At 37.9% G+C, this 25,136-nt stretch overlaps 1 protein-coding gene across 2 annotated transcripts in view; it reads right to left on the bottom strand.

Moving 5' to 3' along the window:
* UNC13C (unc-13 homolog C) overlaps positions 1-25,136 on the bottom strand; it is a 565,259-nt gene that overhangs the window by 49,858 nt on the left and 490,265 nt on the right. For both annotated transcript variants that reach the window (XM_034993923.1, XM_034993924.1), the window contains 3 exons: positions 23,562-23,618; positions 19,307-19,387; positions 7,435-7,582 (listed from right to left, as the gene is read on the bottom strand). In XM_034993923.1, the coding sequence (XP_034849814.1) occupies positions 7,435-7,582; positions 19,307-19,387; positions 23,562-23,618 (286 nt within the window). The remainder of the gene's footprint in view (positions 1-7,434; positions 7,583-19,306; positions 19,388-23,561; positions 23,619-25,136) is intronic.

Genomic DNA, 25,136 nt, shown 5'->3' with positions numbered 1-25,136 from the left:
CCAGTAAACATACAGTGTACCATTAGTTTTGAGTGTACAGTATAGTGATTCAACACTTCCATACAACACCTGGTGCTCCTCACAAGTGCCCTCCTAAAAAAAAAAAAAAATGCCCTCCTTCATCCCCATCACCTATTTCACCCATCCCCCCACCCACCTCGCCTGGGGTAACCATCAATTTGTTCTCTAGAGTTAAGAGTCTGTTTCTTGGTTTGCCTCCCTATCTGTTTTTACCCTTTGCTTGTTTGTTTTGTATCTTAAATGAATGAAATCATATGGTATTTGTCTTCCTCTGACTGACATTTCCTATAGCATAAAACTCTCTAGGTCCATCCATGTCATTGCAAGTGGAAAAATTTCATTCTTTTTGGTGGCTGAGTAACATTCCATTGTATATATATATACCATATCTTCTTTATCTGTTTATCAGTTGATGGGCACTTGGGCTGTTTCCATAATTTGGCTATTGTGGATAATACTGCTATAAAAATCAGGGTGCATGTATTCCTTTGAATTTGTTTTCTTTGGGCAAATACCTAGTGGTGTGATTTCTGGGTCAAAGGGTAGTTCTATTTTTAACTTTTTGAGGAACCTCCATACTGTTTTTCAGAGTGGCTGCACCAGTTTGCATTCCCACCAATAGTGCAAGAGTGTTCACCTTTATCCACATCCTCGCCAACATCTGTTGTTACTTGTGTTGTTGATTTTAGCCATTCTGATAGGTGTGAGTTGGTATCTCATTGGAGTTTTGATTTGCATTTCCCTGATGATGAGTGATGTTGAGCATCTTTTCATGTATGTGTTAGCCATCTGTATGCTTTAGGAAAATGTCTATTCATGTTTTCTGCCCATTTTTAAACTGGATTATTTGGTTTTTGGTGTTGAGTTTTATAAGTTCCTTATATGGTTGAAAAAGAAATACTGGGACATTTTTGGATAATTTGAAAGTGCAGAAAATTATAACAGGTAGAAAAAAAAACCCACCATAATTTTACTACACATAAATGTTGCTTTAAATTTATTATCCTAAATCTTTACTAATTTAACAAGATTTATTTCACTAGCCCATGTTTATTGTACTGCTGAACTACGTCGTGAATCTCCCCATATCTCTCCATCACTGTTGCCAGCCCAGCTTCCACATTGTCTGCCTGCTTCCTTCTTATCTCCCTTCAGTCTTTTTGAGATGTCAGAAAAACATTCTACTTTTTCATACTGCCCCCTTGCTCAAATCAATTCCATGGCATCTATCGCTTTTGGGTGAAATGACTGTCTCAAAAGAACACCCAGAGGCAGTGTGGAATATCAGACCAATAATTTGAAGACTTCTGTCTGACTTTGCAGGGTTGTTCTGAGAATCAAGTGAGAAAAAGGTATTTGAAGATGCCTAAAATCTGTAGTAAACTCCAAGTGTGAGTACTTATTATTTAGATCTTTGTATGTAATGCCAAATGTCAAGTGTTTTGTTTCTAATAACAAAAAATTTTAATTTTAGAAAAATATGTTACTTCCAGATTTATTTTCAACAATATTAGCCTTTGAGAGGCAAGTAACATTGCACACTTAATGTTAGAAGACAAGGTTCTAATACCACTGATATTCTTCATGGTCTTAGAATGAGATCTGGTCCTCACCCAACTGAGAAATGAAAAGATGGAATGAACACACACACACACAATTGTTGATTTTATACGGGTAGTATTAGGATGAAGTCTTTCAACTATTCCTGTTTTTTTTTTAAAAAAAGTACATCTGTTCTGATCTACAAATATATATACTTAGATTAGTGCAATAAGAGTATGCATGGCCTACAACAAATACCTGCTTATTCTGTGCTATGAGGCTGTCTTATTTTGCAAATGATTTTACCAATGACTTTCAGTTGTCTCAATTTGACATCAGGTTTCCAGAGAAGTTGAGATGCTGGGCAAGATAAATTGCATTATGAGAAATGGAGATTTTGATGCCCTGGCCAGAATGTAATGGAAATATTCCTGTGGATGAAAAACTAATACACTATTTTTTTTTTTTCATTCTGGACAGCTCAGTCATCAAAATGTGATGTTTTATTTCAGTCCAAAAGAATTATTCTGACACTTGACTTATTTTAATGTATTAATCTTTGATGACCCAAAGGAGAGTCAGCATGAAAGAAAAGCCATGAAGATCTGCGTTTGTATCAGACAGGGTATCAATAGCAAACAGTAATTTTGGATGGTTTAAGAAAGTCACTGTTCATGAAGGTTTAGGTAGGGATTTAGGGAAAACGGAAGGAGTAGTGGAGCTGTTAACAAACACCCATAGTCCATAAAATATGAGGGACAGAAGTAGCTACTGGAATCTAGGAGAGAGTTCTCTAGGGAAAGGTACTTTGAAAGGACACAGTCAGCCTGAATGGACAATGCCCAGAGAGAACCTTGACCAACTCTTTCCTCCCATGGAGCTTAAGAGGAGCCCCCTACTGGCTGACCCAATGGGAAACAAGTAGTAAGAGAGTCCATAGCTGTAAGAAACATAGAACCCAGCCTTCTGGAGAGAATAAGGGTGTATTTGGACGGGCAGATGGAAAACATTTTGCCCAGCCTTTCACTGCAGTTTATCTAGCACAAAGGCTGATACATGGTACATCCTCCTAAATATGAGTCAGATGAAAGCATATATGAATCTATCAGTGGCCTAAAATGAAAACGGTCATGTATTTTTTTTCTTGGTTGCTTTTGAATTTTATGTAACAGATTGAATAAACATGATTTCAATAGTTTAATAAAAATTACTAATCCTATTCTCTCCATCTAATTTAACCCAACCCTTTGTATATCTCCTGTGGCACTTCGTACCTTTTACCTTGTATGAGAACTACTGAACAGTACCAGCCATCATACTGTAAGCTTTTTTCCTAAGTGGGGACACACACTTTGTGTGCTCTGCAGTGGCTAGCACAGGGCTGTGAGGTTTGTTGAAAGGTTTCAAATATGAGAACGGTGTCATATTACGTAATTTTTAATTTCCTGCATTTAACTGTCTACCACTCTTTAGTTCTAAAATTCACTGAGCACCTATTTTGTATCTAGCATTGTTTGAAGGACATAGATTTCAAGGATGAGTAAGCGAGGGCTCTGTCCTCCGGTGGCTTACGTTGAGATAGGAGAGAAATATACACTAGCAATCATGATATGACTCAATATGCTAGGGAGAGTTACAAAATGATACTTCTGCTGGTGGAGGACAAGGGCAGTGAAGATCAGAATAGGGAAGGTAGTTCAAAGCCACAGTATCCTACACACAGACACAGTAGACTCTAGAGGAATGAAATCAGGCTATGTTAGAAAGGGTTTTCTGAAAGCAGCATACTTTTTCTTATATTCAGCTTGAATTTTTCCAATGTAATTACTTCCAATTAATATTTAAAAGGTGTCCTGGACACTGAGCATGCCCAGTTACTGCAACCAGAATAAGGAGAAACTGGAAAGCAAAGGAAGAAGTTTGTTGCGGATATGAAAAAAAAAAATTATCTCCTGAAGAGAAGGGAGATTTAGTCATACTAAAATGAAAAGTAAGGAGCCTGAAGTAAACTCGATTATTCAAAACAAGAGAAGAAAACATGGGCTGTAGAAAATTATATTCTGATTTCTTTTCTGATTAAGTATGAGATGGTGGGAAGCACATTGTTTCTGCCCCTTCTCTACATGACTTCAGCATGTTTCTTAATCTATTTGTGACTCCGTTTCTTAATCTGAGAAGTATGGATAATGTTACTGGCCTCAGAGGATTATTGAAATGAACTGCATAGTGGTAGACAACTTACTTGCTACATAGTATTGCTCAGCAGTTTAGTAACCTTATCTGACACTTGCCATTTCTACTTTGGGAAAGGATTCAGCATACTCCGAACCGTATCACATCACCACTCCTATTAAAGAAGTTATTTGTGTAAAGGTTTTTGACTGGACTGAAAAGCCTCATCCAGCTTTGAATGTTATCAGACCAACTGCAACATCTGAAGAGCCAAATGTCATAAATTCTCAATTTTTCCCCTGCGTTACTAAAACATACTAACATCCCCTCTTAGAAGGCAGTGCTAGCTGGCCTGGGGATAAAACAGTGGCATAAAATCTTTTGGATAGGATTCTGGATCTCTGGTTACCTCTGAAAGGCTTATCAGCTAAAATGAGAAACCATTTCTGACTGTGCTGTCCAGTCAGTATTAATATTGAAGATGGCCAAGTGGATTTTAATATTACTTCCCCACATAAGCTGAGGTCATTAAAATGACCAAAAGGATCTGATTTTTTAAATAAGCAGGGACTCAAAGATGTTGCTCATAAAAAGTTAATAGGACAGATCATAGACTAAAATGTGAATTTTGTTTTAAAAGCAAAATAATTTTTCCTAATAAAACTAAGCTGTGGGGCACCTGGGTGGCTCAGTTGGTTAAGTGACTGCCTTTGGCTCAGGTCATGATCCTGGAGTCCCTGGATCAAGTCCCACATCAGGCTCCCTGCTCGGCGAGGAGCCTGCTTCTCCCTCTAACCCTCCCCCCTCTCATGTACTCTCTCTCTCTCAAATAAATAAATCTTTAAAAAAAAACAAACAAACAAACAAAAAACTAAGCTGTGGATGTTCTTGACATAATGGGATTTTAAAATTAAGAGCACAAGTAGATACTTTCCTGGATAGTTTCTATATATAGAATACCTTCCTCTTTTTAACCACCTCATGACTCAGTTTACCCAACTGGCCTTTCTGCCTTTCCTGTCTTCTCAAGTTAAAACTTTCCCTCTTCTGATGTGACCTACATTACAACATTTCTCACTTTTCAGTCTAGTAATAAAAGCAGGGTGGCCTGATCTGGGCATTACTGCCATTTCGAGCCAGATAAATTTTTGTTGTAGGAAGCTTTTTTGTGCACCATAGATATTTAGCAACTTCCCTGGTCTCCACTCACTAGATACCAGTAACATGACCACCACTCCCAGATACAACAACCAAAACTCTCCAGATACTGCCAAATGTCCTTAAGGAACCAAATTACCCCCGCAGGAGAATTGCCATATAAGAGCAACTGGTATATATAACAACATGTTCAGTTTTGAATATATGCCTCAATGTATGAAACTTCATTCAGAGGTGATACTTAGTAAATATATATAAAGTGAATGCAGAATAAGATGGTGTTTTATTGCAGTTCATTGCTAGGATAATAAACATCTTATTCTTATAAAATAAACCATCAGTTTCCTTGAGGACTTAATACTTCTATACCCATTTTGGATTGGCTTATTTCCCAATATTTGGAATAGAAAGAGAAGACAGTGTTTTTCCAAATTGATAGTTCTCACTTGAACTCTGTGGTTCATAAATTTCTAATGGGACTCAATCCCTAGGAGGTTTTTTTCCTTTTTTTATTATGAAAGATGATATCTAAATTTGTTCCAAAACAAAGAAGGAAATCAAGGTGAAAATGGGAAAGAAAGGAGCAAAGAGAAAAGAGAGAGGAGGAAAAGAAGTGAGCAAGATATAGTAGGTTATTCTATACTTATAAGACCCATTTATGACAAAGTTGAATTAAACAATTTTGGTTTTGATTTTGACATCACTTGCTTTTTTTTAACCCTTCTATTTTTGTAACAATTTTTAAGCATATACAAAGTGAAATGTTGTTAGTCACATGTCACAAAGAGAACATCTGGGTAACCACCACCAACCAGGTCAAGATACAGCAAACTGCCAGTCCCTCCGAGGTCCTTAGTCCCTACTTCCCAGAGAGGGCTGCTCTCTTTACTTTGTAGAAATCCTTTCCTTGCTATGTGTTGTCATTTTACTGTGTATCCCTGAACACTGCAGTTTAGGTTTTGGGATTTTTATACATTTAATCATTCAGTATATATTCTTTAGTATCTGGTTGCTTTTACTGAACATTTTGTTTGTTCTGATTCATCCATGTTGTGTGTAACCGTAGCTTGTGTAGGTTTAGAGTTCTATAGGATCTCATTGTATGACTATGCCACAATTTATTTGAATAATCAACTGTATAATGCATTTTTTTTCTTAGTAAATTTTCTTATGTGTGTCTTCTGGTGCACATACACACGTTTCTTTTGGATTCACACCTAGGAGTTGAATTGCTCGGTCGTAGGGAAGGCAAATCTTCAACTTGATTAAATAATACCAAACTGTTTTCCCATTTATCGTCACACCAAAACTGATACACATAACGTAGTTTTGTGTGCTGTGACAATCTATGCTAGAAGATGGACTATGCGTGTGTGGACACACACGTACACCTATAAAAGCAAAACAAAGGTTTCATACACTCAAATTTTCCGGGAATAAAACTGCAACTCTCTATGATGCATTAGAATTACATTCAACCCCTCTTGAGCTCAACTCTTTTTTCCTTTCTCAAAATATCCTAAGAGGTAACCTGGGTTAGCATAGCACATGGAAAAGAATATTTGTAGCATTTAATTGGGCACTCTCAGAGACCACAGTGTTAAAGACAGGCAAAGGACCTACCTAGCACATACCTTGGTATTACAGGCAAAGCATCTACCTTTGATGTAGTTAGAAAGGTTCAAATATCCATGAAGAAACACAGACAAGTTTGGAGCATTTTCATCACAGGAACAGAAAAATCTGTATGCTTTCTTTTCTGAGGCTTCTTCATGAATGGAGACAGTGTCCTCATACTCATTTTTATTACTTCCGTGATGCAATTTATTATGTTCTAGAGTTTGAGCCTGCATTTGGCTCTTTGTGACTCATACTGACAGTTTCAATAATCTCTCAGAAATGCCTGAATTAAATGCATATAATTACCAAAAAATGATAAATCACAAAGCAACTTGAAAGATAGGCTGCTTACCAGTAATATCCTAAAAGCTTATGAGGTGAGAAGTTTGCCACGTGAAACAAATCCAACTTTCCAATAAAATGCTTTCCTCTTGGTCCATTTCAAAGTAACAGTTAAAATGTCTTTCATGTAAAATTATAGTAAAATGAGATTTCTCTTCTGGAAACCCCAGAGCAGGAGATTTTACATTTAAAGTCAAGATTTGGGGAATTATTACCATCCTTTGGAAGTTACCAAGAGCAGCAAACACTGCATCCATACACCGAATTGAAGAGACTATCACAGCCGTGGATATTCAAAACTAGGTTTTACTAAATTTTATGAAGTTAGAATCACCAAGAGTCAACCACTCCATACAGTTTTAGTATTAGGCATATCCTAGTGTTACTGAAATTATTTATAAAATTGTAATTCATGAGGGCTAATATATTTTGATAATTTTCTATTAAAGTTTAAATAATCTGCAATTCTTGATGGTTTAATTTATTGTAGTAAAAATTATTAATAGTATTTATAATAATTCTTATGTTGAATTTTAGTTGTGTTCAGCTTACTCTATTCTCACATCCAGTGTTACTTACTCTGTGAGGTCTGAGTGTCTATGAATTTCTTTATCAAGGCATCAGTAGTTTGGGTATAAAGACTGAGAGCATATCTCAGAGACTGAAGATCTGGGCTTTTCTCCAAGAAATTCTTTTTCAGGCCATTTCCTCCTGCATGAAAGTATTGCTAAAAAGAAAAAAAATAATAACATAAGCAGAAGGATTCAGAAGGAAGTATCAAAGGAAGATTTTATTGCCATAATAGTGACACTCAAATGGAATGATACAATATGATCAATGTGAAATAGTGACAAAAGGATAGTCCTGACGCTTTCCCGTTACTAAGTCATAACCCTGTCATTCAGGTCCCCTGTCTCTGAACTGACGCTTTACATCACAGACCCCAGATCCTTGAAGCTTAAGGTTTTTCCTCTCATTCAAAACTTTAGTTAAGCATATGGGATCATGAAGATGCAGCAGTCAAAGGACTTATAGAATGACAGGTGTAGATAACAATTGTCAACTTGGTTATTGGCTTGTTTCTAGAACATAAAATATATCCAGGGTTGTCAAAATTTCACAAAGAAGGTAGTACCTGGGTCACATATTGTCCAGATACTAGCTTGCGATTCTAGGCCAGGTGCCTGCTTGCTGCTCCATTTTCCCCTGAACACACAATAGTGCAGATACAGACCAACCTGAGGATGCAGAGTGGTCTTTGGAAATCCGACATCCCCTGAACCTTGTGTCTGATGAATGTAATAAAACATAGGGATTTTTTTGATATTATTACCCAATAAACTCAAAACATTACAATATCTATAGCTAAGATACTAGAGAAGATACATGCTGTTTAATAATAAATATAGTCATTGAGGGATGTTAGCATTTTTCATGCTGCAAGTATTATGTGCAGATATCACTTGGAAAGCAGAATATATACAAATATGTGACAGAACTAAGGATATTTTTTTCCCCAACCATTTATAGATGGTAACATCTATAAATCTCTTACAGTGTACTGTTAAGTTTAGGGTAAATGGTTCTCCGTCTCTCCCTCTACTGACTATACTAAACTATACACCCACTGCAACCTGAGTTGCTTTGATCTAGGATTCTCACAGAATGATGTATTTTGAGAAAGCTCAACAAATGATTCTGATACACTCTCCTAACTGGGTATGTGTCATCCCTTTATCCCACTCATTAAAAATTTCTGAGGTAAAAGAATTCAATGAATTGAAAACTCATAATTATCTTACTTTTCTCCCTTATTCAAGGGGAGATGCAGAAAAATATTCTGGGCATTTGTAGGCAGCTGAGTGCGCTTTCACAGAGTGTAAAGTAGAGAAGATTCAGGGCATAAGCCAGAGAAAGTAGACAATGGGCATAGAATTTGCAAAAAGACTGCTACCACTCCAGACACCCTCCCCAAGTAGAAAAACCTCTAGTCACTTAAAAGTGCCTTTACTGATTCTAGCTGGGTGCATTGTGAAAACATAAGCTGTGCCAAAAGCAATCTATGTTTATGAAAAGGAGGCATAGAAAAATGGCAAAGCCTGGTCCTTTTGAGAAATGATGAGAGAAAATGCTTAAAATTGCCCCTACACCTTGATCTTCCAAAAAAAAAAATGTTACTTTCACATGCAGAAAGTAGTTATTGAGGACTACAAGTCCAGAATTGTTTCAGGTGCCCTGGTGGATCAAAAAAGGTGAAAGCTCCTTATTCATGAAACGATATGATAATTAAGGTGGAAAATATTAAATGGATGTATCGAGAGGGGAAGGTTCAGCTTGGATTTGACTGTTTCCCTAGAGGAATGGAAGGGTGCTCTCTGGAGGTCTGTTTATATAATGAACCAAGGAGGCATCAGATGAAATAACTCACCCTTATTGTATAGTATAGCAGTGAGATAAACTGAACCAGGAATGAGCATGATCTCTGGGCATGTGTAGGAACACATTCTGCTTCTCAAATTTTTTCAGACAAGCCCCATTCTTATCAAACCTGAGCACAAGTGCTAGAAGATTATGATAAAAAGAAATACAAGAAAAACTAGAAGCAGCACCTAAAATTATGTTTTGCCATCTCTCGGGACTATGGAGAGTTGTCAGGAAAAATTGCGACAGACTTTGAAATGGACCAAAAAGATTGGTGGGTGTTCTGCCTAGTGTGCCTGTCTGGGTTATCTTTGTTTTTCATTGTCTTTGAGCTATTTAAAACTCCGCAAATGATGGAAAACGGATAATCATGTAAATGACTCTTGTCCATAGAAATGCAAATTATTTCTGGTGGGATGCAACTGATTATTCTGTGGATAGATCCTTTTTGCTTCTATTTGTAAGTTGATTTCAGCTTTCCTTATTGCTTATCCTTCTGTGTGGTTCTTGGAGTTCTCCGATAAGCTAGCTGTAAGATCTTACTGGTGCCCTCATTAATTGATGAGTTAAATAACATTTTTGACAAGTTTTATAACTGCGGGAATGTCACAATCCTACTCTACTTTAAAAACTGTTCGTTAATGGTGTACATAAAGCAGCATTGTGACAGCATTCACAAGGACGGGCACGGTTTTTACCGTGCGGTTTGTGAGGCTAGACCTATGGGATCACGCTGACCACAGCCTCAGTGGCGGGGTCTGCCTTCCTGCCTGTTCTCTCTGCCTCTGTCCCTTAACAAATGTTTATTAAACTTGTATTGTAAACCAGACCTGGTGCTGAATGCCAAGGATATGAAGCCAAAGAGGTGCAGAGGCTGTTCTCAAAGGGATTATGATCTAGTCGGAAATGTCACCAAAATGTCAATGAAGGACTTCAATAATGTTGCAGGTCTAAGAAAAATAATTGGAAAATACAGATAGTGGGGGTGGCAAACATTTCTATTGGGGAAGGAGTCTGTAAAGCCTTCCAAAGAGGTATCATCTTTGGTGTTTATCAGTTTTTTAGAGCTGCTGTTTTTAAAATCAGCAGCCGCTAGATCATCTGCTACAGTGGAAGAGAGAAAGAGGACAATCCCACATATGTAACCAAGGGAAACTGTGGAAGTCCCAGCTCTACTTAAGAAGAATTGAAAGAAGAGAAGAATTGAAGTGGTGGTTTTCATAATAGTTCCTTCGTGCTGTTACTCTGTTCTCATCACGAAACTTGGGGGGCTTGGGAGCCATGAGTTGCCTCTAAGTAGTTGAGGACCTAGAGAAGTTGAGATGACTTAGTACCCCTAAAGATTCACAAGGCTCGTTAACAGGTGAAAGGCTCTGAGACCCACTGTGGTAAAGAAATCTGCTTAACCTTTCATTAACGTACCTGCTTCTTAAAATTATTTGGCTTCAGGACACCTATCACATACAACATCTATTAATACTCTGGGGGACTGAAGTGTTCCATGGCATATGATTTAGGAAATCCTAGGAGAGAATAAGGTGAATAGACTTCATAGAATGGAGATATTTCTAAGATGGAAGAAGAGAACTAGAGTCAGGCTCTGAAGGCCTAGACTGTGTATTTATCCTTGAACCCTCACAACTGTATAGGAGAACATGTTTTTACTACCAAGACATTATTTTGTAGGCCTCTGGGACATGTGAAACAACCATGAAGTGAAAACATAAAACAAGGAATGAGTTTGTTCCCAGGTAAAGCCTAATTCCCCCCCCCCCCCCCTAGAGTTTTTGGTTATGATACTGAACTGACTTGACTTCCTCCTTTGTAGCCGTAGGGTATTATGAGTCATTCCTCTAAAGGCTCTAGCAGGATCGTAAGTGAACAGCAGAAGATGTGATGCCTGAGGGCAGAAATGATGCTTTTGTCTCTTAAGTGCATTGTATAATAGATGTTGCAAGATGAACCCTGGACAGAAGGTAGCAATTTTCAGAGAGAAAACAAGTTGCAAGATCCTAAGGATGAAAGCTCCCATTCAGTGAGCACAGATAAATAACACATGCCCCAGGCTCCTAACTCAGAGAGCAGAGGAGATGACTTGTATGGTTATGCAAATGCAAACTCGATGAAAATGCTACTTTACGGAACCCTTTCAGGAGAACATGGGTCTGTTTATCTCACTGGCACAGATAATAAGAAAGGGGCTGAGTTGATGGCATACACCCTGACAGTCGGAGATTTCACATTCAGTTTTGATCTGCAAGAGCCTCTGAAGAAGCAGGAGAGTAGAATTTGTATTTTGCTGAGGCTTAGGTCTGAAGGATATAAATAGGAGGCTGTTGTGTGGGAGTGAACGTCTTAGCTATTAAATAAGCCCCACTAGTGACAGCTCAGTACAGCTTAGTTGATCTCCCTTCATTATAGTAAGCATTGGGAGGGGGATTATATGCTAGAGGAGAATCTGTGTATATGGGGTTTTAAAGCCTTCTAGATGTTTCCCTTATGCATGTAAAAAGTGGATGTTTCCCCATTGGTTCTAAGCAAACAAACACAAACGGAACTCAGTTTCACGTTGTTTCTCTGCAACCAGCAGCGTAAACCAAGAACCTCCAGTTTAATCTATTCTGATGTTTAGATTAATACAAATTAGCAGAAAACAACTGGCAAAATAAATTAGCACTAGCCGTTTTCTTCCAAGAAAGGCATTTTTAATCAGAGAACTGTGAACAAGTTGGCTGTTCACAGCTGTGAAGGGTAAGGATGTCAGCTGGATGTCAGTCTCTCTACCCTTGGCCCTGTCCTGGCTGATATTTTCACCACAGACTTGGACAAAGGCAGAAAGCAGGTTTCTAAAATGTAGAGCTGAGCCAAAGCTTGACGTTATTACTTTGAATGACAGAATGTGGCTTCAGAAAAAGTCTTGGCAGCCTGAAATCATGGGTCAACATTTACAGGATGGGATGACAAAAAAAAGGAAAAGGCCTAGATTCATGATAAAAAGTTTACTGCAGAGTATGGAATGGGGGTGACCTGGCTTAATATCAGTAAAATTTTAAAAGCCATAATGCTTCATTTCTTTTCTCAGGTTTCATATGATTTAATAAAGTGATGGGGCGGCTATCAAAGATAATGAATTCTGATCATGTATTAACATACATAGATGGGTCAAGACGAAGGGTGTGATAGAGCAACAACATTCTCTGCTGATCAGAACATACCTGAAATATTAGGATCATTATAAATGTACTCCCAGGCTTCATCATTTATAAGAAATATGAAAAAGTGGAGGGCATCCAAAGGTAGAGGGCCAGGATTTTGTAAGGTCTAGAAGGCATGTTATTCAATAAATGGCTGCAGATAAACTGGGGAGGCATGATAGCTTTCTTCAATGTATGAAAGGCTATCATGTGGAAAGGAAATAGAATTATTTTTCAAAGGACAGAAGGACCAAGGCAGCACTAAAAGTACCAGGGAAACAGATCCCGGTTTGATACGAAGATAACCTTTCCAGTGATAAAGTGCATCTTAAAAATTGAAGCTGCTACTTTTGAGTTAGTGAGGTCCCATCACTTGCCATTATTAAGTGGTGGCCATTTGACTATAGGCCAACAACATTGTAGATGACATTGTAGATGAGCAGGAAAGGGGAGCTATTGGGTTATGTTTCCAATTCTGAGATTTTAGAATCTTTTTCACCTCTTTGACTCTGCTTTTTACTTTAAAATGTGTGAGAAAATGTAAATTCACACTCTTTCCTCTATGCAATGTGATCTGTGCATAGGTTATATAACCCCAGAGAATATCAGTCCATTCATTTGGAGAATGGGAGCAGAGACATCTACCCTGCCTGACTCTGGTACTGTAATGATGAGATGAATTATTACTCCATCTGGAAGAGCTCTGTGAACTATGGAGTTCTTTCTACTTGTGAGAAGATACGCTTAATGGGCAGACTAACTGCCCAAACTCGAACCCTGCTTTGTTTCCTAAGCACCGGCCCCTGTCTCTAGCAATGTACTAGCTATTTATTTCTACGTTCCTGCCACCATATCTAACTTCAACATAGCAGTAGAAAAACAGTCTCTTACCTGATTTGCCATTTTTTCTCAGTGGAACCATGTTTTTCCATCCTCTCAGTTGAAACTTCTCAGTCACCTCACCCTTGCCCCAATTTGGGTTGCTCCCCAGTGACGCTCCCCTTCTTGTGTCATTCATACCGTCTTTCACTTCTATTCCTCAAGCCAGCCCCCTAGTGATCGCCTTCATCATCTTAGGCATTAAATAATTGTAACTAATCTGACTAAATCTTCAACTATCCCATGCATTTTGCACATTTCTGCAAGATTTCCATTGCTAAAATGACACTTTGAGTATGCCACATATTTACAAAATCATCAATGGCTCATCTTTTATGGAACACACTGAGGGTGCAAAAGGATCTTCGTACTTTCACCCCAACCATTTCCTGAAACCTCATTTTACATGGCTTCACTATCCAAACCTCCAGTTAAATCCAGACCAGTGCATTGAGTAGTTTCGTCCCTGACTCCCAGGCCTCTGGTCTTGTGCCTTTCCATGATGAAACCCTTTTGCCCTGATTATGTTCAAGTCATGAATCTTCCTCCAAGAAAAACTCTTGTGTTTCCTATCCAGCCTGTGAACTCCCATCTGTCCTTGAAGACCACTCCTCGAGCTCTTCCAGATTCCCTGAGCTCCCTGGTTGCTCCCTCTTCTGAATCCTGACCACTTTTTATCTGTGCCCCTTAACTGGCATCTGTATCACCTGTTACATAGCTGACACTGTTTTCTTGTAAGTTAACATGTATCATTATCTAATTTTTAATGTGCCTTTTTCATTTTTTAATCTGGATTAGAAACTCCTTGGAAAAACAAAATAGTACCGCTACCCAGAGGAGAGTCTCAGGGAGCACTCAAGAATCCTACGGAGTTTGTGTCCTTATAGAGAAAGGATGCTGAGCACCGAAAACCAAAAGGCCAGAGGGCAAAGCCATAAGGATTTTAGACTATTGCTTGGAGCAGAGTCAGATTTAATAGTTAGCCTCACTGAGAGAGAATGAAGGGATTAGGAAAGGTAGGGGAAAAAAAGCAAACAAAACCCCCCAAAAAACCTGACTTATCTTGGGTTTAACGGTAGAAAGAGGCTCATCCAAAATAAACTGGTTTTCAGGTGATTTGATAGTTGCATTTGTAAAGAGCTTTCTGTAAGACAGGGACTGTTTTAATTGTTTTACATGTGATAACTCATTTAATTTTCTAACAATTCCTTAAACCCTGTTATTCCCATAGGAGTGGACAGTGATTTACACACTCCAGTTTCATTCTCTCTTAATCACTTACTATCCTGATACTCCAGTCATTGCCAGTGGCATCATTCCCCATGTGGTTCCAAATATTTTATTTACATCCATATTCTGAAATTTGCAAAGGCTTCCACCCCAGTAAAGGGATAGATACACTGGATTTAGTCATGTAAGGGTGGGTTGTAAGGAATGTTACTATTATATCTGAATAGAGGTTGAAAGACCCATTTATAAGTATTTTCTTTATTATGTTCTTCATAAAGCTACAAAAATTAAAGTACTTCAGACTTTGGTTGTGATTTGTGAGGAAAAAAAAGAGTACTGCCAAATTAAAAATCAGTATAAATACTGTCTGCATGCTTAGCAAGCCATTCTTTTTATAGTCCCAATAAAAATTCTAAATTCCTCTAATTCTTTAAATTTGTCATATATTTGAAGAACTTTTACAATCTATTTTTACTGACTGATGGGAACATGCTAATGTTTCTTTACAAGTTTGCAGGAAGAATTTTCTTCTTGGTTTCATACACTATTTTGGTAGCTATTTCCCATCATCACATATTTTTTTCTTTCCAATATCTATATCATATTTTTGGAAAATCCATGCAATTTATTTTGCAAATTTAGATATAATCTGCCCTTAACAATTAAGGTTTACTTCTTTTTTTTTTTAGGAATTACTTGATAAATATTTTAGAAATTATTTTCTACCACAGCTGGAGTCCTCTTTTTATATATATCAGATCAGAATATGCTACTCTCTCCCTTTGACCTTGTGCAAGTGTCAGCATTTTGGCTCCAATCCAATGTTCCTCTTTTATTCCCTACAATACTCAACTAGTCGTGATCTGTTCCTCTGCACTAAATGACTTGAAGCTTTCAGACTGACCTACCTCTCCTCACATTTCACTCAAGCTTTTCCCTAAGCCTACAATGACTCCCCCCCACCGCTTGCTTTTCCCCGTTACAGCCTCTTTATAAATCCCCAAACTTCCCTCTTCACGAAGCTTTCCCCTAGACACTCAGAATACATTACCCTCTCTGCACTCTTCAGCACTTTGTCCACACCTCTTATTTTATCAGTTGTAGTGGTCTAGGTTCCTAAGCCTACAGCAAGATCTCTCTTCTCTTCAGCCATCTCCTCATTGCCCACCATATTTTCTACGTACAAGTAAGCTCACAAGTAATGATTTTTGAAATGCAATAATCCAAACTAGGTAAGTTATTTTGCTCTTCTCATGAGCAGCTGAATTTTAAATAATGCAAAAACTATACTTATAATGATAAAAAAAGATGCTAAGAAGCAGCCACCAAAATTGCCTCATGAATAATGAATAGCAGGATGGGGTAGGACCTCAGTCAGGGGTAAGAGCCTCAGAGGCATAACATCACATATCTTGCTATTTGTCTAGAATCCAAATGATCAGAAATGGTGCTATCTAGGATTAAATAAGTAATAAGTAAATTCCAAAGCTATATTTGAATGGATATTCATACTTAGTCCAAATTCTCTCCTTTATACCAAGCAATTCAAATTTCTAGAATGCCCTAATTCACATGGTTATTGTTTTTAGGGCAATCTCTGTATTGTCCCTACATGATGTCAAACATGTGCAACATACATTGTGGAGTGTCATGTTTGGGTCCAAAGAACAAATGTCCTGGGGCAATTTGTAAGGTTGGGCAAAAATAAAACCAGCCGGCTTTTTTTTTTTCTAGGTTTTTCAATTTTCCAACTTCAGCAGAAAGTAACCTGAGGATTGTTTAAGACTTAAGAATTTCCTTAAGCTCTTGGGATTCATGCTCAGGTTAAGAGTAGCTGTTGTCGGAAAAAGACTCCTGCTTTTTTTTGAAAGAAATCCATATTTCAGGGAATCCATAGCAGTCCTGAATCTTCCTGGGATATAGGTCTGAGACTCAAGAGCTCAATGAGGACTCCTTCAAACTAGGGTTTCCCTACTGGCCTCTTAGCTTTCACATACTGATTAAATTTTTGGCTGTCACCATTATATTTTCATTTTCAAATACCACTCATGTGGCTGCTTGTTGGCAGGTGAATGAATGAAGTTGTCACAGCCCACTCACACTAGCTGTAGCAGATCACTGTAATTTCCGACAATTGTGCCATAGTCCCCCCTTTTGACTTATAATTGAAACCACATGAGACTGGTATGACAAAATAGTGCAATTAAAATTTTAGTATTTAAGAGAGTATTTTCATCAATACTTTTGTAGGGGTTGAAAGATTTTAAAGCATCTTCGGAAAATTATCTAAATAACTGAAATCTGGTATTTTAATCTAGAAATAACTAATCTCTCTGAAGAAATAGTATCCATTTTGGCCTGCTGTATTTCATCAACACTTTGTTAACAGTTAGTGAAATAACATGATGTAGAAGCAAGGACAGTGATTTTAGGTTTTGGAGTCCTTTCTCAGCTCTGCCAATTACCAGTAGCTCTCCGCCCTTTGACAGTAACTTAAACCTGCTCACCCTCCGTTGTTTAATCTATAAAATGTGAATGATCACTCTTGACACACCTAACAGCCAGATGTTTATAAGGATCAGGCGAGACAATGTACATACATGGAAGATATTTGGAAAAATGTAAAACGCTATTTCAGTCTGTAGTCTACAAACTCCATAGCATTCTCCTTCTTCACTTTTTATTTCCAGCCTGCTTGCCTAAACTGAGTTAAAGAGGAACCAGGATTATGTCTTTGGCAGCCTTTGTGAGTTAGCCTGGGTAGCATCCGCTGCTTTTGCATAAGAACATCTCTCTGCTTACATTACAGGGTTCCCTCTGCTGGGCTCCAAGCAGACCTTGAATCACTAGCGGTAGGGGCTGTAATTCTTTTAAGTAGTATTCTTTTTCCTAAATTCCTTTGTAGTCAACAACAGAATTAGTGCTTGGTAGGACATTCAGTTGGGGCAAATCTCAGAATCAGACAAGATAAAGGGAGTTCCAGTTTTGGCAAACTGATGACAGAGCCATAGAAATGAATGCCCAGGTGTATGCCTCACCATGATGGGCAGACCACAGGGATAAGAGAGTCTCATAATAGGCATAGCTGGTGGAGACCTGACCTCAGGCTCTGAGGTTCAGGAAGACCAGGGTCAGGCCTGAGCCCTGAGCCCTGAAGGAACAAGACAATGACATGAACCCATTTACTGGATCTTAGATACCAGCTAGTAGAAGTATCTAAGACTGAATTTAAAAGATCATCCCAGATGACCTGGACAGGAAGATGGAATAGTTGAGCTGTCAGGATGTAGAAGAGGGGAACTTGCTTGGAGATCAGGAATGTCCCAGACTTTAGGTATAACTAGATGGTGATCATGTGTCCCAACCAAGAAGAATTGTAAGAAATATTGGTGTTGGGGACAGGAGCCAGGTCTGAATGCCATTCTCTTCCATGGAACACATTTTCCTTCCTCTCTTAAAGTCATGCATTGACTTGATAAAATTCATAAAGGGCTGAATTCAGATTCTAAAAATTTTACTTTTTTTTCTCTTCATGGTGCACTTCAAAGTTCTTATTTTTTCTACTAGCATTTCCTGATTTGTAGCCACTAGTTCTGCTATAACTCCAAAGGTCAGTCATTTCTTACTCATTTTTTGCAAACAATTTTAAAAAAAGAGCTCGTTTTGCATTTTTTTTTGTTTCTTTTTCATGTTTCCCTCAACATGATTGTGCAAAATTTCCATACTTCCAGATAACACTCTAGCAGCACCTTTAGAAACTTCATTGCTATAGTCTCACTGCCTAAATCCACACTCTCCAGTTTCTACCAGGTGTCACAAAATTCCCACCTCACAACTTTCATTTTGCAGCTTTTGACATTGTAAATGCTGAAACTACAAAAGCTGTGAGGTAACCATTTTGTGAAGGTACCCAATTGTTATACAAGTCTATTTTAATGAATAACATTGTAATGTGTTTGTACCCTGTAAGACAATTCTGTGCTCTGAAAAGGGCTCATGGTAGCTAGCAGTTTTTGCTACACTGTTCACGCATATTGGATAAGAGATGCTTCCTCCAGCAAAGCGTGGAGACAATGGACATGGTTTAAATTTAGACGATAAATTAATTTTTCACTCTGAATAAGCTTTCACATATAAATATAAAATACATGTATATAAATATGACATATATGTAAATATAAAAGGAATTATATGGAAACTTCTAAGTTATATTTGGAGGTCTGTCCATCTTTAGCCAACCCCACAATAACTTTTGGCCAACCTTTGGCTATGAAAAATTGATGCACACAACACAGTGCCTTTGGGTTTCCAGCAGAAAATTAAATTATCGCACTTACTAAGAGAGAGGAGGAGATTGATCTTTGAAAAGCCATTTCAACAAGCATAGACAACATAAAAAGAAATTCTGTTAACCCAAAACCTCCTGAAGCAGCTATTTAATTTAACTTTGGGGAGGGCAGGTATATGTCTTTCTTGAAAACACATGTGACAACATAGGTTTCACACACATTTTCTAGAGACAGACAAAGGAAGCAAGGATAAGGGCAGAGTAACACGGATAATATGGAGAGAGGACAGGCTCAATCAGACACACTCTGGGATTATACCATACAACTGTCTTCTGTGTCTATGGATGGCACAGCTCTACAGATATGCACGTGGGGCACTTTTCTCTGAGGGCAAACAGAGGACTCTGGATGCAAAATTCTGGAGTACTGTAACCTTACCTTGATGGTAGCCAAGACCACCTCCATTACAGCACACTGTCTTGGGGTCAGACCCTTGGCATCCTCCCGAATCATGTGCTCCTAGAAAACAGGTTAACAGTTACTTATAAATTAACCAGTTCATTCATTTAACAACTGTTTTCAAGCAGAATCTGCATAATCCTCACATGGACACATTTGAGATGATGATTCTGTCATATATTCAATAAATATCCCCTTTTCCAAAAGAAGAAATGCTGGACTTTGATTCATATGTGGCTTTACTTTTCACTTGCAAGTTAATGTTAGGGAAAAAAGAGAGAAACCTGGAAATATGTGTCAAAGCTTTTTCACCTTATGTTCTGTCACTTTGAGGAAGATCAATCATGACAGGGATTTAGGAGGTGAATTTTAGCCTCTTTCAATTATTATGATAAAGTCTACTTTAGGTATAATGCCCCCAATTTATTCTCTTTCTTGATCCCCTTAATGCTTAGTCATTACTAAGAAAAGCCCCCAAGAGTTAACTGAATTTGGCTCTGCAGATTTTCAATATTTTAGAGCCAATTTGCATATTTACAGTGGATTTTCCTCATTGTTCACTATGGACTGTCTCAAGCCATCGTTCAAAACTTCTTTAGGGAAATGATGGTAGAAAGTTGAAGACAACCATAATGGAAAAGAAATTTAAGAGAAAATTTAAAAAATTCCTGACCCCCCAAATTGACAGTCTCCCCAGAGGTGCCATTATTCTAGTCAATAACATTCAACAGATATTTATTCAGTGCTTATTATACGCCTGTGCTATCCTAGGTAATTGTGATATATTGTTCAGTAAAAGAAAGACTTTTGTCCTCCTGAAGTTTAACTTCTAACTAATATAGTTGCCTTTATGTGAATTAGAGGAAAGCCCATATGGATGGACACAGCTCTGAGAATGCATGGCTTGACTAATGGATTAATCAGTGCCTTTCCTTGGTAATAACAGGTGTCTCTTTTTCTACAGGGTGCAGCTCTACATCAACACATACAGCTTGGTAGGTGGAGCATGGGCTCTAATTCAGTGGTCATTAAGTCCCTTAGTCAGGCACTTTTGTGTAATGCTCAGATGGTGCAATCCCCAGTGGCTCACCCTATTCTAGCCCTTTTCTTACTCTATTATTTGGTAGATGCCATGACTTTCTGAAGATAATCTTGATCTATGTCTTACTCAAGTTTGCAGTCTTTCAGTACCTATCTTGGCAACTATAACCTGCTAAGAACTCAGTATATTTTTGGTAAATAATTATATTTCTTTCAAGTACAATGTTGTAGGGTTCCGTACACTTGAATGAAATCATACTCCTTTGAAGATTTTTGAAAAAATGGTATACAATGCTCCATGGATTCATGACATCTTACTACATCTTTGTCTGATACAGGATTTTTAACACAAACATATGTGCCCATTTAATATTTTAAAAATAGGAATATTAACTACCCATTAAGACTCAAACAGTAATGGGAAATGTTTACGAAATTATAGGTGGAAATGTTTTAGGGTAAGTAAATATAAATCTGTCTGGCTTCAACTCTGTGTTATAGAAAAACATAATTTTTGCAAGAAATAATTTTGAGATTTAAAAATGGCTCATTAAAATAAGGGAGTCTCTAAAAGAGGCTGGCAAAGAGTTACTGCTGGCTTGCAATAAATTTACAGTCTCTGATGTATTAATTGGTTTTGATATTGTATCATCTGTCCAACTTTTTTTTTCAAAATTATGCCAAATAAATCTGATCCCATTAAATAGTAGTAAGTTGTGCATACATAATATGTCTACATTATGAAGTTCCAGAGCATGAAGTAATGTGTCAAATGGCTGAATAAACACTTCTTTAATGGGTTAATCCTAAATCATAGTCAAATGCAGATAAACAATTTCCCTCATTGTTCTATTTTCCTTGACTCTGTGTTCTTTTGAGTTAGTTAATTGTTAATATTTCCATATAGGATTTCTGAATTTATCCAAATCTTCTTTCAAACTAATATATAAATACTGCAAAATATTGCTTAAAATGAGAATAAAAATGGAAGTGACATTTTAGTAAAATAAGGGAAAATGGCTTTGTAAAATTTGAAGTTCTTTATTATGGCCAGAGTTTTAATTTTGCATAATATTGTAGGGGCCTTATTGTTCTGTAATTTGAATAATAATAACCCTTTTAGGACATTTTACTAATAATTTTTTAGTTTATTACAGTCTTCAAAAAGTTTGGAAGTTGCAAAGGGACCTAAGGTGTTATGTTTTGTATGAACTCTGATTTTTCCCATCTAGCATATATATGCCGTCTGGGGAGCTATCTCTATCCCACTCAGAGTTCTTAAGATTCAGGCAGAGCTGACTGCACCCCCTTGCTAGAGGTTGCTATGTGAGTTAAGCCTGTGTCACAATGGTTGGCTTTGGAGTGGCGATAACACTATCAGAGACCAGGAAGTGCTGGTGGGATTTGTTGGGATTCCTCACGTCAAGTTGGGTGTTCTTTTCTACAACATGCAAGTTCAAAGGATGTTAGATAAAGAGCAGAGACAACCGTCTTACAAATAGGAAGGTAGATTTGTTACAGCCATAGATCACATAAGGAAAGAACAGAGTTGAGAGATACGAACTGGGTTCCATAACATTCTCTGAGTTCCTAATCAAGCAGTGATGGAAAGCAGTTATAAAATTTCATATAGCAATAAATTCCTTCCTTGCTTATGTTAGTCTGGCTTTCCATCACTTGGAACTGAAAACAGTTCTGGCTGATAAAACTTCCAACTCAGGAAACTGAAGCTGTGGGAGATGGAGTGTGTTTCCTAACATCACACAGATGCTAGAAGCATGTTCTTTTCTTTATAATGAGATATTATGCTGTTTCACCTTCATGGTTTTATATGAGAAATTTCAACCTGTATAAATCCATTTTTCAAAGTAGGGAATATAAATCCCAGGAAGATAATAAGAGGGATAAAGGAAGGGATCAAGATCTAAGATCCAAAGCAATAGTGTGGGAGTAACGTCTACCTTTTACGCTTCCTCCAAACCCTCAACATAACTGAATACCTGTGAGAAGCAATTTTAGGTGAGGTCTTTAAATGGATTATTGGCTTCTAATTTGTTTTTCTGAGCAAGAGAATAATATAGGGTACTGCAATTATAGGACACCTATTTTGTCTCAGTAAGTAATGATGCAGTCAAATGGATTATTCTTCCCCTGTGTTCTACCCACAAAACAACCCCAGCGAGCCCTAATTCTGAGCTGCCAGGCTCTGTGAGTTACCATGCAGAGATAATGTATGCATTATCTCACTGATCCTCACAACAATACTATAAACCAAGTGTTAAAATGTTCTGCACTTTATAAATGCCAGATCTGAAGGTTAAAAATTTTTAAATACTTTGGCCAATGTCACACAGTTGGAAGCAACTGAGGTAGAATTTAAACTAAGGTGGTCTGTGTCTGGAACTATATTCTAAGATAAAGAAATGGAACTAAAACAACACATATTTCTACTATAGGCACAATGGCCTGTATGTCATCCACTGAAGAATGAATGGATGAAGAAAATGTGGTAATCTTATTTGGCCCTTAAGAAGAAGGAAATCTACCCATCTCCGACAAAATGGAAGAACCTGGAGGGCATTATTCTAAGTGAAAAAGTCAAAGAAGCACAATATATATTTTAACCAGTCAAGTTCCTATTCTAGAAGGACAGAAGCTGATGCTTCCTACACAACTGCACAGTCCTGTGAATCTCAGCAATGATAAAGGGTAGGGTTATTTAGTCCACAAATCCGCATTTATAATGTGCTTGAATATATTGACAAATTCAAGGTCTGCTTTGATGAGTTTCATTTGCCCACACTAGCTTTCTCACCTTTAAGATTTTTCTAGACTTTACTAGATTTCTATGAAGCACTCCATTTTGCCTTTATTCATACAAAGCCTGTTTCATATATGAAAGGAAATGTTATTTAATTTACTCCAAAAGCAGTAATGCTGAAAGCTATCACACAGAGTCAGAATTTCCCAGTTGCCCTACCAATTGGAAAATATTAGAAATATGTGGGGAAAACCTGTAAAATTCAGTCCCTAAATTTTGACCTGATGCATCCTTAAAGCAGACTGTTACCACAGACATACATCTTAGTCCTGCCTGCTAGATACCATCACTAGTAGAAGGATAGTTTCTTGTAGACGTGTGGTTAGCTCATTATGTTTCACAGACAACCAATAACCCCTTTATTCTTATTACCTTCAGTTTGGATAATTGTCCAAGATCTCTAGCTGCGATGAAAATCATCTGAGGTCCCTAGAGACACACATAGAAAAGGAGAGAGAATACTCAGTCTTAAGATCCTCAGTAAGAGTAAAAATATAGTCAGTAGAAAATTTGCTTTATTTCCCTTCTTATATTTATGACTTTTATGCCTTACACACTTAATTGGTCTGTTTTACAGATTGGGTCAAAGCTATCTGGTACTGCTGGCAATATAATTGTCCTTATAGGTGTCCCCCTCCTGAGAGTTTTAAGTCAGAGTTAATGCATGGGTTACTACTAATATAGCCAGTTTAATGTAGCATATGGATTAAATCAATGATCTTTAACATTTATTTATTTATTTGTCAGAGAGAAAGAGAGAGAGTATGCACAAGCAGGGGGCAGAGGGAGAAGCAAGGAGCCCGATGCTGGACTCGATCCCAGGACCCTGGGATCATGACCTGAGCCGAAGGCAGACGCTTAACCGACTGAGCCACCCAGGCGTCCCAATGTTTATTTATAGTGGCAGCTCCCTTACTCTACTTGGCCCCCAAATAAATCTAGGCAAACTTTCAAGATACAGAGCTGAGGCAGGCAGCTGCTGCTCAAATGCCATCCAGTCTATCACAGACCTGCCTTCTTAACTCTCCCCTCAGCCAGAGGCTCTTCCTAGAACTCCGAGGCCTGGGAAGAGTTTGTAAAACAGACAAATAAACCATCCATAGCACCACTAGAATGAAAAGCTAGAGGCATGTCGGTAAAAGTGACAAGAGAGAACTAAATTTGGTACTAAGTTCATTATATTCTAGAATATTTTCTCAGGATGGAAAATCAACTATTCTGGGATAATATTCTTCATTTTTCAGTGGGTCCTGTGAATTTATTAGGAAATGAAGGACTACAAAGTTGATGAGAACAGCAACCACATCTAATTTTGCTCCTGTTTTTATCCCCGCCATGGTGCCAGCACATACCAGAAACTCAAAGAACATATACTGAATGAATGAATGAATGTCAGATATTGCTTCATACTTTGAGAACTCAATGCTAGACAAAATTGAGGTGATGGTAAGCTTTCCTAGGGGATACCTTACAGAAAAAATGATATGTCATATATAGTTTCTCCTATAGGATGATGTATTTTTGAAAAACCTCATTCTAGAAGCGGGGGAAATTGGAGGGGTAGATGAACCATGAGAGACGATGGACTCTGAAAAACAAACAGGGTTCTAGAGGGGAGGGGGGTGGGAGGATGGGTTAGCCTGGTGGTGGGTATTGAGGAGGGCACATTCTGCATGGAGCACTGGGTGTTATGCACAAACCATGAATCATGGAACACTTCATCTAAAACTAATGATGTAATGTATGGGGATTAACATAAGAATAAAAAAAAAAAAGAAAAACCTCATTCTATAAAGGGCTCATGGGGAAATTAGCAGTGGGTGGCATAGTCAAAGCTCATGCAATTTTATTACCAACGGACGATCAAAAACAGTAAGTGCTACTTTGGGATATACCTCGTATGGCACAGTGAGGAGCTCAGTGAGGCCGATGGCTGCCACAGGGGGT

This window comes from Mirounga leonina, unplaced genomic scaffold, assembly GCF_011800145.1.
Source record: "Mirounga leonina isolate KUSES-001 unplaced genomic scaffold, KU_Mleo_1.0 Mir_91, whole genome shotgun sequence".
Lineage (NCBI taxonomy): Eukaryota > Metazoa > Chordata > Mammalia > Carnivora > Phocidae > Mirounga > Mirounga leonina.
Note: the sequence above shows the minus strand (reverse complement) of the source record. Positions and strands in the feature narration are given on the sequence as shown.